Source organism: Microtus pennsylvanicus, chromosome 10 (genome assembly GCF_037038515.1).
Source record: "Microtus pennsylvanicus isolate mMicPen1 chromosome 10, mMicPen1.hap1, whole genome shotgun sequence".
Taxonomy (NCBI): Eukaryota; Metazoa; Chordata; class Mammalia; order Rodentia; family Cricetidae; genus Microtus; species Microtus pennsylvanicus.
This window is the reverse complement of record NC_134588.1, coordinates 51,652,172-51,666,628: the sequence shown is the minus strand read 5'-3', so window position 1 is coordinate 51,666,628 and position 14,457 is coordinate 51,652,172. Positions and strand designations below refer to the sequence as shown.

General features: G+C 44.5%; 1 protein-coding gene across 2 annotated transcripts in view; it reads right to left on the bottom strand.

Annotated features, from left to right (window-relative positions):
- Nucleotides 1–14,457, bottom strand: part of Astn1 (astrotactin 1) — a 329,272-nt gene that overhangs the window by 19,285 nt on the left and 295,530 nt on the right. For both annotated transcript variants that reach the window (XM_075988353.1, XM_075988352.1), the window contains exons 18-20: nt 8,320–8,453; nt 4,932–5,083; nt 3,739–3,874 (exon numbers count right to left, since the gene is read on the bottom strand). In XM_075988353.1, coding sequence (XP_075844468.1) covers nt 3,739–3,874; nt 4,932–5,083; nt 8,320–8,453 — 422 coding nt within the window. The remainder of the gene's footprint in view (nt 1–3,738; nt 3,875–4,931; nt 5,084–8,319; nt 8,454–14,457) is intronic.

The following is a 14,457-nucleotide window of genomic DNA, read 5'->3' as shown; positions in this document are numbered from 1 at the left end:
AATCCCTGGGATTCAGTAGAGAACCAATCTATATTTTGGGACTCTGAGGCCCTTTTAAGGGAAGTGGGGTCTTTTTTTTTTTCTTCAGCTTGGTCTCCAAGGTTTGCTCTTTGCTGCTGACTCCATCGGTTCTAGCGGCTGCTCTTGGGAGAGCTAGGAGATGCAAAGCCCTGATCCTTGCAGGCTGACACTCCAGGCTGGCCTGGGTGTGGTCTGGGGTTACAAGCATAGCCCTGTTCCCCTAGTGCTCTCTTCCTTCAGCCCTACAACTCCAGGTTAGGCTACTGCCACCTGCCAGTAAGCTGAAGGCTCCAACCTCAACTTTATGGCTGGAGCCACTATTTGCAGTCCATCATAATTTAATCCTGGACCCTTAATTCTTACGTTTCTTTGGACTATAATAGCCTATTCCTTGGGTATCAAACTGACTGCCAGATGGAGCCTGTCTTTCAGGTCCTGGGTGGAATGAGTCACCAACCTCCAGCTAGTCCACACTCCAGGCAGCGCTCCTTCCTATCTTGTCTTGCTAACGTTCCAGCTACAAAGTGTCTGATCCTGAGCTGGGACAAAGATGCCCCTGTTGGTGTTCAGTATTACATACTTTGAAAGGCCATCAGTATGAAATGCAAGCTCCTAAGCTCTGATTATTCAGCAGCACATTTTATTTTTTATACAAGGCAGATACTAGGAAAGGAAATGCCTCGCACAACCTTCCAAGTAAAGACAGAGCTTGACCTTAAGAACTATTCCTCAGCAGGCCCAGCCCTTCCCCTAGCCCCCCCCCCCCACAAGCCCCCAGAGAGGGAGAGAGCAGCCAGGGTGTTTGACTACTGAAGGCTGGGGAACACTTGCCCCATTTTCATGTGGAAATGCCGCGTGCTGGCATGTCAGGAAGGCCTTCTCTCTTTGTTGTTGGCGTTTTCATCCTGCTCGCCGTAACACTCTCAAAAGACAGCAGGAGGGTTAGCTGGAATTACTGACAGAGGAGATAAGCCTGGCTCTAGATCCCGAGGGCTCATGTGTAAGTCCATTTACTGCTTCTTCCAAGGCTTCTGGGCTCCCTCCCCAGCCAAAGGCTGGGACCTCTCAGTGCGTAGTTAGCGACGTGGTGATGACACGGGCAGAGGCATGTGTGCGTGGGAACTGACACAGACTGGCTCAGGCCCCAAGTTGGGGCCTTAAAGGTCTGGGGCCTAATGCTAAGGAAGACTATCAGGGGCTGGCTGCATTGCCTGCTGCTTTTCTGTTTTCCTCCTGCCGCCACGAGGCTTTGTTGATCGTCTGCTTCAGACACGCTTCTCTATCAACTGTCTGCTGTAATGTGCTCAGAAATGCAGGTCTCTCCTCCCGGCTGGCACTGCGGTGAGACGGTAGTGGGAGGGGCAGTATCTACCCTAAAATGAAGATGTTGGATCCTGTACACTTTAAGGGGTCCTTAACTCTGTTTGTGCCACTTGGTCCATTGTCAGAATGCTTCTCACGTGGCATTAAATGAAATATATGATAAAGAAAGCTGAAATTCAGATGTAACCTCATAATTTCCCATGGGGACCAGCTCTTGCATGCAGGATAATTCTCCTAGATATTGGCAGAATAAACTGGGGTGGCCAGGCAGTAAGACCCAGTGTGTGGAAAAAGACAAACCCTGTTTCAGCTCTTAACCATTATGTAGATCCCTACTGTGATTCTGGGGAAGTTATTCAATTTTTCCTGAACCTCAGTTTCTTCAGTTATAGACTAGGAATAAGTCTAGTCACATAGGACCAGCTGTCCATACACAATGGGTACCTTCTTCTTAATCCGTAGTGAAGAAAAACTAAGTGCAGGGAAATTAAGGGTCATATTTAAAGTCGCTTTATGGTTAGGCACAAAACCAGGTTTGCTGGATGCTTTCTTTGCCCCAGGGATGGAAGTACAATAATTCCTCGCTCATCAACAAAGAGAAAGAGTGTGGCTTCTAGCGCACCTCACTTTTCCCCACACACACTGGGTCTTGTGTTCAGGCTGCTCCGGGTTATTTTGTCAGGATCTAGGAACATCGTCTTGCTAAAGCAAGAACTGGCTCCCCCACTGCGGGTTATGAAGTTACAGCTGAGGTTCAGCTAGGTTTTCCAGCGATCTGCACTGCCACCTAGTGGAAACCGGCTGTCCTTTACCCTGTCTCTCACTCCTGTAATCAGCATCGACAGGAAAAAGATGATTTACAAAACATAGGAGGGGAACCTTAGATCACCAAGGATGCTGAATGTGGGAGAGGATCTTAGTTCTCGGGTCTTTGACCAGGAAACAAAGCCAAATCAGCCAACTCGAGCAAGGTCCTAGACTTGGTTAGGGTCTTTCTGAAGGATAGTCTTGCCCACCTCTTGTTTCCCTAGAACTTTTGACTTCCTAATTAACAGGTAGGACGGACTGATAGGTGTTAGCGCACCCTCACTACAAATGGTCATGTGAGTCACATTAGGAGACTTCTGAAAGCAGATTGCTGGCCTTCAGATGTGTGTTCCTTTGTCACAAACCCTTCCTCTGTAGGGCCACAGCTGTCCACTATCAAGAGCGCTTCTATGGATCATGTCATCCTTGTCCAAAGAACAGACAGATAGTCACTGGCATGGGCATTGCCATCTTTGTGTGTGCATCCAGTCCAGATTCTCAGATCCCATTTGTCTTTATGTATTTCCCTTTCATCCTGCACAGCCCCGAGTTACATCTCTTACTTCTACATGAAAGATGCACAGCTAAATATCTAAGTTCATCACAATCAATGGCACTCAGACTTCTAGTTCTTTCCATCTTTGAACTCCCTGAGAGTGGAAGTGGGGATGATTTATTCTGGAAACCTTGACTCCATGCCTGTGACCTCATCTGTAAACTGTTAGATGTTTTTCATACTGATGGGGTCAAAACGCTTCCGAACTGTATCACTATGAATTCTGCGTTAGACCCTGGATTTTTCCATCATGACTTAGATTCTATCGCTGAGTCTCCTCTTTTGGCATCTTTTATGCCTTTGCTCACAAATATTTTACAGTTGTTCCCAGAGCTCAGGAAGAGATGGGAAGAGTTCACAGAGAACACAGGGATGTTCCAAGCATGGTGATATAATTCACTCCATTTTCTTTGAAGAAAAATGCTGACCAGCATCTAAACTCTATAAATTATTTCAGAACCACTAGAGATAGCTTTCTTACACATAGTTCTTGGCATTGTCCTCCTTTCTTTAAAAAAAATGTTTTTTCTCTGACATACATCTTTCACTCTAGTGTTCCAGGCTCATTTTCTTCTATTTCTGTTTACTCACCACCCGTTGAGTGACCCGCTCAGACCCATTGGACACCCGCTGCTCCCCTTCATGCCTCTCTACCTTTGCCTGGGGGTTTCTAACCTAGTGTGCCTTTTCCACCTCACAGTAGCTACTGGATTCTATAAAATCAAATTTAGAATCTAGACACCAACTCTACTTAGAATAAACCACTTCCTTCTTTCTTTCCAACACGTCCCTGGCCTTCTAAGTAACACGTATTCCATTCTGCCTTGGGTTACATTTATCTGTTTATGTGTGTAGCTTGTAAAGCCTTTGATGACAAGACTTCCTCAGGAAATGTTTCCACAATGTCTATTGAGATTTGACTGCAGAGGCTAAAAATCTCTTGCCGCATCTCTGAAGGAACCTAGGCAAAGGGAGCCGGCAAAGATCCCGGAACTTTCTGGGTAAGGCGTCATTAAGGTGCACCTACTTACATGTAAATGGTGTCAGGTTCCAGGCATCGGATGATGAGAGAAATGGTGGTGAGCTGCTTGTCTGGCACCTGAGATGGCATGGCACAGGGAGCCTTCGCTCCAGAGATGATGTCATCTACAAAGCTCAGCACTGTTTCTGCACAAATGAAAAGGGATGAGAAAAGTATGAAAAACAGAGATGTTCCGGCAATGAGAAACGCTCTGAGAGCTTGCTGAAATGTCTTAAATTCCCAGTGGACAAAAAGACCTTGGTTTGGGGTGGTTTTTGTTGTTGTTGTTTGTTTTCTTTTTTCTTCTGACTGTTACACTGTTAGTCAATCAGCTGAGAGTCATTTGTCCAGAGTTAGCTCGAGGACTACTAAGGCAAAATGCGCGTGCCACATCTGTGACTTCTCCCATGAAACACCTTGAAATTGACAGAGAACAGATGTGCTGGTCCCTGGGCCCTAACATACCTCACCAATACCTATACATGCCAAGGGAAGAGCCCCAGAAACAGCAATGGAGAGCTTTCCATGCCCCAAAAATGTTTCTCCAAGCCTCAATCCCAAATTGACTAGAAGCTCGTAGATTGTGGACATCGTTGTCCCCAAGGAAGACCGTATTTTATGTGAAAGCCTTAGGATTATTTATGTTAGCTTTTCTCTATGTGTAGGTAGCAGAGAAGCAAGGCATGGGACTTTTATTTCTGTGGGTTCTTTCTACTCATGTAAGGCTTTCCTTTTCTCTCAGGCCTTGACAAAAGTCAGTTTGCTTTAGGACAAGTCATGGATCAAGAGCATCTGTTTGTACATGCCTTTGCCTAGAGGGGGTTATTAGCAAAGGAATTTTTTTTTCTGTAATCATGGCAGTGGTTAGCAGAGAATTGTTTCTTAATTGTGGGCTAGGATAAGTAGTGTACTGTGTTGTTGTTGCTTGTGAGTGTGCCTAGAGGCAATGAAATGGACACCTCTTTTATAAATAAAAGAAAAGCAAAATGAAAACAAGACTGTCGGCTGCTCACCATGCAAAAACTCTTAAATGGACAAGCTGGCTGCTGCCTAGAAGAGGCAGTAGCTTTTTCTTTTCTGCGCCCATGGGCTGCCCTGAAATACCGGGAGCTTGAAGCAGTGCCACGAGGAAGAGCATTCTTTTCTTCTTTCATTTTTCCTCCCTTTGAAGAAGACTAGGCAGGGGATGGAGACTGTGCTCACCTGTCTCGACTTTGGAGTGGTCCATCCGGTCTGTGACTTTCTCTTGACGGATCAGGTAATCTACGATCTGCACTCCAATGGGTGGCTCTGAATGTTCCCACTCCAGGACCACGAGGGTGCTGCTGGGTTCGTGTACCGTGGAAAGTCTCAGCCTGAGGGCACGAAAGAAGGAAGGTGAAATGGGGACCCAGCTGGGACCTGTGTCAAGCTTTAACTACCATCTCAATTGCCACAGTACAAACTCTCTCTGAGGACTGGTCTCCCTCACTAGGTGCTGAAGTTCCCGAAGATTTGGGTGCTTTATATTTGCATCTCTTGAATGAACAAATGGGTAAAAGTCTACATAGTACATGTGTTTGGTAATTGGGCTTTACTGATAGGTCCCTTTTATATAGTTGGAAATCTCATTTCTGGCTTTTCTCTTGGAGAATACTAAGCAAACGTTGTGCAATGTGCACTTCAAAGCCCACTGAAGGTGGCATTCAAGAGAATCTTGTGTTGACAAAGGCACAGCTAGTTTAAGTTCCATAACCCCCAGGATCTGGCAGGCCCTGCTATGTCTCCTTCTCCAGTCCATGTTCTGACAGAACTTCAGAAAGGCTCAGCTTAGAAGTGAGGCGTGAAGGTGAAAGCTGGCCGCATGCCACATTCTCTTTAAGGTGATGTCCCGAGTCTGCTGCTTGGGACCTGAACTCCTGTTTCAATCCCAATTTGTCTCTAGCTTCAGTTCGCAGTCACTTCATTCTTTTCAAGTTGTTTTTTGACTCCTGCTTTGCCCTGCTAGTTCACACTTCTCTGCATATTACCGAGAGTCAGCAATCGATGCTGATGCTCACTGGTGTGGATCTCCTGACCATCCGAGAGCTAGCCATTTACTTCCTTGTTCTAACTTCTGTAGATGGCTCATGTTACCTTTGTGCTTCCAATTCCTCTTTTCTCCCCAACAACTAAACTGTGAGGCTTTTCCCAGTTTCTGCTCACTCTAGCTTTCCTCTCGCCCAATATCACTAGCATTCACACACTTCACTGTCCTTGGTCTCTCCATCTCAAAAAGTGTCTGCAGCCCTAGCCTTCCCACCTCCTAGCTGGCTTGCAGGTACCCCTCATGGCCTCAAGACCACAGCACGAGAAGAGCAGAGCTGAATCACACCAAACAACCTGCAATGTTCAGTTTCAACGCAACAAATCCATCATCGTGTTCGTTGGTTCTCCAGGGCTATGCAGTGGTACACAAACCCATTCCAGGCCTTCTTTTATGCAATTTAATGAGTATCAGAAACACACAATAATGCATGTGATAAAACTTTAGCATGAAATCAAGGATGCTGTTTGGGGAATAGGAAGCAGTTTAGCTAGTAGGAAAATAATAGGAAACACATGGTCATCTGTTAGTGGCTACTATGAAGGAGTGCATAGCTCGCATATGACATTATGATGGAAGAGACCCAAAACAGTGCGGATATTGACAAATTCATTAATTAGAGTCATATGCAGAATGCTATTTTGAAGGGAAAAAAAACCCATTAGGAAGCTTAAGTTAGTAACTAAGCTTTCTGAGAACTCTGATTCTCTGAAAATAGGAGCTAAGGCCAAGCCCTATTGAGAAATAGGAGTGTGTATGATTTACGTGGATTTATGTAAAAGTAGAATACATTTCTATTTCCAACTGCCAATTAAAGTGCAAAAAACTAAGATCTGTTACTGACAGGAAAAATTTTAATAGACGTTTCCCAGGTACAGTACCCAGCTCAGCTTGACCTTTAGTTATCACATTTAATTAATGTGTGTTTATATGCAATCAGCCTTAGACATAGTGGCTGGGTCTTGTGTCCCTCTATTCGATGGTTTCCGTGTTATTGGGTAGCTTCCTTACCTGTTAAATTGGTCTAACAGCACTAGACTCTCTTAGTGGCTCCCTTTCTATCACATGAAATGGCTTTTTACTAATTAGGAACTTGTTTTTATTTTGATTCAGATATCCAAGTTACAGCTACAAGGGGCAAGAAGCCAATGGCTGGAGTATTTAAAGGCACCTTCACAGAGAGTAAATTGGCTTCCACTGATGATCTGTCAGTAAAAATTACCTTCTTCCTCAGTTTTTTCTTCTTCGGGTCTGCTCTGTAATATCTGCCTTTACCTGCAGATCAGAAGGCAGCCTTCATCTGCGGATTTCTGCCTATAGTCCAGCGTTCTTTGTAACTAGTACTCTAGCTGCTGGAGGTCTTGACTCTCACTTTGGGCTTTTCTGAACTTATGAATCCATGGGGTCATGTGCCACCACCCTGTCCTACCAGCACTGTGTGCCTTAAGCACTGTGGAAGACATCTTATTATAGGATAACCTGAATTCCTGCCCTGGGTCCTGGCTCCTCATCTTGGTCGGTTCTGTTTAAGCTTCCCATGAGGGATTAGGAATGCATGTGTTCATTCTCAGCCACCTCTGGAGTACCTCATGCCATCCTTAAAGACAGACATTTTCTCATGTCCGTCCCAGGCCTCTGCATAGTGTATGGTGCTAAGAGAGCACCCATGCTCAGAGCTATGACTCTATCTACCATTTTTCTGAGATTGGTCGAAATCTCATTATTGCTAGGTTTTATTTCCTTTACAGAGATCTACCTGCCTTTCTACCTACTGTACATCTACACAATTATTTCTCAATAGCTGGAGGACAAGCTCAAATGGGATTGATCTTCTCCTCAACTCTACACACCTCCTAATGGGTCCCATCTCGGCTATGGTCCATTCTCACAGTAAGCAGTCATCTTGCCTTGTTGGCTCTACCTAAAATCAGTTCAATTGTGTGCTTTCTTGTACTACAGTTGCTCTCAGCCATGACCTGCTTCTTGCTGTCTAATTTTGGAAAAATTCAACCCTCTTGAAGCCATCTCCTGGTTCATTAGTTGGGAGTGGGGTGATGAGAGCGTTTACCTACCCCATGTAGTGCCCAGAACCTACAATGTCTTTGAGACACGGTAGAGTTTGGGGGCTTACTAAGCCCTCACTATAGACCTCTAAATCTCCCACAGCAACCACATGTCTATTTGTATGACTCTCTAACCATGTTGTCTTGCTTTGTCCTCCATATGGAAGGTGTTTAATAGCTATGTGCTCCACAGAGTCTTTACTGTTGCCCAAATGCAGGCTCAAGGAACAGCTATTCACATTTTTAAAATGCGAGCTTTGTCACACAACTTCCATCAAACGGCTTGTGTGCCTGCTCCTTCTAGTCTACCGAAAGTTTCCAGCCGCAGGAACTGTACCACATTCTTCTTTTCAGTCCCCAGCACTCGGGCTATTCCTTGGAGACTAATGTCTACTTGATGCTATTATTGCATAATGGTGCTGAGGCATTCATGCAGGAGAGGGGCATGGAGAAGGAACCATACACAGGCTGTGGGAGCGGCGCACAGGTGGGGAGGCCGTCCGCTCCGAAAGCAGTGGAGTCACATCGACACCAGTCCTCGATGACATCTCCAGTCCCTGAGCACCAGAGAGAGCTCATGGTGGCCTCCTGTAAGAGCTGAACAGACAAACAAACAAAACAAAGAGTAAGTATCAGGAAACCATGGCTAGATGGTCATCACCAAGAGACCTAGCATCAGGGTTCTATGTGGTCCTAAATCACCTCCAGAGAAAAGGCTGTATCAACACGATATCACCATTCCTTACCCTGAAACTGTTGCAGAAGATGGAATTTAGGATAACCGCAGCCCTGTAGGATATCTGGGGTGTCACTTTCCTGGTAGAGTAATAGCTCATCTCTATAGTTCAGAGTTGTCAGTCACCTTATAAACCAAGGGTGATGACACATGCCTATAATCCCAGCACTTGGAGGCAGGAGGATCAGAAGTTAGAGGTCAGCTAGACACAAGTTTGAGGCCTGCCCTGGCTAGAAATCTTGTCTCTAAATAAATACATAAAAAATAAATTGTAACATGATTAATAAAAACCCAGAGATAGATACTGGGGTTCAACATGAAGATCAGAAAAGAAAAACAGCTAACCACTGGGCTGAACAGTGTTGTAATTGATATATTTTTGCGAGTGATTATTTGGGTCTGGGTAGCTGGGAGACAAAAGTGCAGACTCCATTTGCAATAAATAAATAAATGAGGTTTTTTGCTTTGAAAGTAAGCCAGCTTCCACCCTCTGCCTTCCCCTCTCTACTCTCTTTCACACCTCCTACTGTGGGCTCCAGTAACAGGGATGTCTTAGCACACACTTCTGGGAGGCCTGTCTTTGCTATACTTCCCTCTTCTTCCAATGCCTCTCTCTGCACCCATACCTGCCCTGGTCATCCTGCCCTAGTCCTTCATGGTCTCTCAGCCTGTTTTGTGATCCGACTTGAATACGTATGTGGTCCTGCTTTGAGTTGTGATTAAACAGCAAGCATTTTCCTTAGAGTGTGACTGGGAGAAGCTGTGGAAGAAAAAGGCTAATTTCTGAGCCTACATCAGTCTTCGGGGGATGAGAACCTCAGTTTTGTCAATCATTGCCTGTGACCTTGGACAAGTTACATACACCCAGTTTCCTTGATGATAAAAATATCACTTTTCTAGTAGGGACGTTGTGACAACTAAATGAACAGTCTATTCCAAGTGACATAATATATGCTTCGCACCTGGTACACATTATTGTTTTTGAATGACACAGTTGAGGCTCACACAGAACCTTATATAAAAAAAGAAACTACAGTCTTGCATAGCTCTTTACATAAAGTAAGTTCATGGAGATGTTTTGTGCAAAAAAAAAACAAAACAAAACAAAGATAAAATCCGACCCAAGAGGCAACAGCACTCATGGCAGGGGTAATCTCTGGTGAGAGAGCAAATCCTGAGAGAATGGTGGCCTCTCAGAGGGCTCTGCTCCCTCAACTCAGATAATCCAAGGGTGAAGGTTCCAAGTCAGCTGATCTCAGAGCCGAGTCTCTGAGGCATGCCACAGCTTCAGCCTTGGCCTTCTAGTGATTTTCTCCCCTCTGAATCAGTCCCTTTTGTCCACACTGGTAAGTTAGGGGAAGGGAGAACAGCTGTCCTGTAGATTGAAAAAACAGACTACACAATCACAAGGAAAAGAAGTAAGTTGGGGAGGGGAATGGATGGAGAGGGAAGAAAGGAAAGGGAGAAGGATCTGACTCCATAAATATCTATATAAAGAGTCATTATGTATGTCCCATTCTTTCAGAGTTTAACATTGGTTACTTAAGGTTATGAGCTGGACTAAGGGTCACCTGACTTCCTCCCAAGACCGAGAGTCTCTGAGAAGCAGGAAATGATTCCCAATCACAGATATGATTTGCATAGTTTCTAATTAATAAGAAGCCTTTGGATACTAACTCTCAGATAGATGGTACTGATGAATTACAGTGAAGGACACTGGGAGTGAGAGTTAGGTACTTGCTCAGGATCGCAGGCTAGCGTGTGGGGCAGTGCCAGGGACTGAGCTCTGTGTGGCTTACAGAACTTCTTAGGCTCCTTCCATTGTGTACCCTTAATCAGCATTGAGGCCACCAGCAAGTCACTCACTTTGTGCTTTTCTGACTGAAATTCAAACCCAAGGACGAACTTTTTTAAAACTAGGAAAACAGGCTCTTTGAGGCAGACAGAATAAAATAAAGTTGTACCTTCTGTTTGACGGTGTCTTCAGTCAACAACTATTTGATAACCATCTACAAGGGGCCACTTCCTGTGCTAAGCATGAAGGACGCAATGACGCAAAAGAAGGCAACATGGCCCCTCTCTGCATAAATGTTGCAGCCAGATAATAAACAAGCAAAATGAATTCATGTAAATATCCGAATTCCACAATGGTGTGGCGGGATCTCCACGAGAAGGTGGGGGTCCCATGGATGCACACAGCAGCAGGAGGCTGCAAATAAACAGCACCCTTCATTTGGGGGGAAATGGCTGGAGCTGGAGGACAGCATGCGACGGGAAGCAAACGAGATGAAAACACAGGTGTGCGTATTTTTTCATGTATGGAAATGCCAAGAGAAATGGCCTGAAAATCAAAGAGGAAATGCTGAGGAAGGGGAAAGGCATGAGGAAGGAAGAGAAAGGAAGATAAAATGGAGGATGAATGGGGTCTAAGTACAATACAAGCTCGTATGGAAATGTCACACTGAAACACATGAAATTGTATTTATACAATTAGTGGGTTTATTTTTTTTAAAAGTTATCTGGCCACAAAAATCATAGTAATATAGGTATAAAATCTAACATTAAGAAGATTGGACCCTTACTGAAACTGGACTCCTAAAGCCAACTAGAAATACCAGTCTGTCTATAAGAGACGTAGTTAGGACAAAGAAGTTCTTTTCAAGTGCCCAGGATGTAGGGCTGGATTACAGACAGTCTGTCTGCAAGGAGAGGTTCCATCTCAAGAACAATGACAACCAGTATAATGTTTTAAACATGGAACATGATCAAATTTTTAATATAAAATATAGCAAGGTATACATGATACAATTATTTTAAATGCCAGTTCTTCAGGAGTTTTAACTCTCCACCTTTGGTCGACACCACTCTGTGAGACTCTCCGTGTCTCCGAATTCTGGGGTGCATCGAACTGCAACAGGTTGGATGAGGTGATGTTGTGATTTGGATATGAAATGTTCTGTACTGGCGGCTTGGTCCGAGGTGATGGTACCATTGAGAGGTGAAAAAAGACACTGATTTCATTCATAGATTAGTATATTGATTGATACCTAACCTAATGATAATGGGGAGTGAGCTCTAATAGGAAGACATAGGTCACCAGGACTTGCGTTTGAAAGTTATATATTAGTCGTGATGTATTCTTCATGAGTTCTTTTTGCTTCCCAGCTAGAGTGAGGTGAGAAGGCTCCCTTGGAACACACACTTACTATCATGATCTTCTACCTCGCCACAGGCCCACAGCTTTGGAGCTGGGCAACCATGGGCTAAATCTGCAGAACTGAGATATTTCTTTCTTTTATGTTGATTATTCCAGTTATTTTGTCACAGTGATGAAAAGTTGACTAATAAACAATAGAAAAGAAGAGTCAAGATGCAACCCCTTGAACTTGGAAAGGAAGTGAAAGGGACATTCCACTTTATTAAGGACTTGCAATTTGCTAGTCCACGCACTTCCTGGGACATACATACTTGTTAGCAAATTTAATAGAGTGTAGAAAAATTCATTGTTGGCTATTGTTTTTATTAAGGAAGAAAAGTATGGATTTCAATTCAGGTTTATCAACAGAATATTTCATTCATTTATTCATTGGTTCATTTGTTTATGTAGTAGAGCATCATCCATGTACCAACCCAGGCATTCTGTAAAAGACAAAACATTTTTCATAGTCTAGAGTGAAGTAATAGCCAAACAAGTGTGATCATAGGGGACGCATGCTTTAACATGTGTATACATGCAGTAGAAGTTCCATGAAGGGGTCTGAGTTGGACCAGGATCATGAAGGAAGGGACCTTGAGAGCTAAGGATGTTTGAGTTGAAACATGGCATGATAGCAGGAATTCTCCAGGGGCTTACATGTGACAGAGTACATTCCTGGGACAGAGACTCAGAAGTCTGAATGTCTGAATTGCATGAAAGAAAATGTCCTGTGTTTGAGGAGGCCCAAAAGTTAAATTCTGGAGTATATAGTACTAACAACCTAACCATGCGAGTGAAGACGAATTGCATCATGCTTTGCAATGATGTGCTGAGGACTCTAAATTGCTCTCAATCTGAGGAATCATTAAATTACCTTGATGCAATATGGCCAGAAGTCCATATTGTACAGCAATTCCAGGGGTTTTAATAAAAGGACCAACAAGAAGATTGCTGCAATAAAATGTTTGATTGCAGTGAAGAGTTAGGCTGTGATAGGGGTCTCAGGATGTACCTGTTGCTTATGATGACAGAAAAGATACAAAGGATGACAAGGACTCTTGTGCCAATTAATGAGATGGGAACATAAGTGGTATGGATTTGTGATACACGGAAATGAGCTAACGTTTGTTGGCTGAACCTATTTGTTTATCACAAAGATTTTATTGAAGTATGGCATCAGAGGTTATCTAGTCCAACACAGGGACAATAGGCCAAAGGGGACAGATAGAAAATGAGCCCACATATTAGAGGGGAAGATGAAAAACCCCACAGAGTCGCCAGTGTCATGCTGAGCCCCTGTCTACCCCCTCCCCAGCTTTTGGAAAGTAAAACGGGGAAGGAAAGACGGAGCTAAAGAGGGGGTGACGGAGGTAGACGGTGTCACAGAAAGAAAAGAGGAAACTCCCCCGATAGTGAGAAAACTCCATCTCAGACCAGCTTGTCAGCGTTTAGAAACTGAAGTGTTTAACACAGGGCCAGAGAGACAGGGTTTTCCCACTCCCCTGTGGAAACTGGGGTAGGGAAAATGAGGCCATCGAAGTCAACTTCCTTAGGCGTCCTGGTTTTGATTGACAGCCTGTGTTTGGGGAGGCATGTGTCCTTTGTGTCTCACTGAGCTCTTCTCTGTCTGTAGCTCTGTGCACCCCAATCCATAGGATGGTCCTGCTTAATCCAGACCTCATTGTACCCAGATTGATGACACAACAAGTATGTGGTCATCAGCCACAGCAACCCGAGGGAGTACATTGTTAGGTAGACAAGGGTAGGGTAGCCACTGTGTTAACACCGGCACACCTTCGGGTGTCCAGTGACTTCAGCACACCTTTGAGAGTCCCTGTCCTCTTTTCTTCAAGTCCCTCTCTCCTGACCCTCTTTCCAAAATCCCATAACCATCTCTTTTAGACTCAGGATAAAACTGTAGGCCAGCAGAAACCATTTGTCTTTTTTTCCTGTGATAAAAAACCTGTATTTTCAAACACTCATTGAAATATCTATGGAAGAGGCGGGTAGGTGAGAGAAACACACATGCAAAATCCCTCCTGTGGGTCTGAGCAACACCTATGAAACCAACTGGGACACACCAGGTGTCTCTTCAAAGAGAAAAAAGGAAGCAATTATCACCCCACCTGGATGGGCATCCCTGGCAGTCAGGAAAGCGAGCAGCTCAAGGCTGCAGCTCACCACCCCCCCAGCTGCCTTGCAGATAAGCTTGGAAACCTCACTCCTGGAGCCTCTCAGTTTCAAGTTTGGCAAGGCCCGTGTCTGTCTCTGTGTTTGCTCACTCTGGCTTGTACATTGGAGGAGGTGAGGGGGATAAAGAACGAGCTGTCAGTCTCTCTGCACCTCCTATGGGGATACCTGATTCTTAAGGACTCATGCATGTTCTCCTAAGATCTCTAGGAACAGAGAAGTAAAGACAATAAAGACAGAGAAGGGATGACTGGGAAATATCAGGGCCTTCCAGCATGATAAAACATGGAAAGATGGAAAGGAATGTGGTGTTTCATCCTGAAAGTCTGTGATGATGATTGGGGTACCGGATCCTTCCAGTTTGAGACTGTTAGATCCTTCCTTCATCTGGGATGTGTACCTGACATGGCCCTTCTATTGTAGGTGCAGCGGGTGCTAGGCTGGGAGATCAGTTACAAGAGCCCATGCATCTCCTCCAG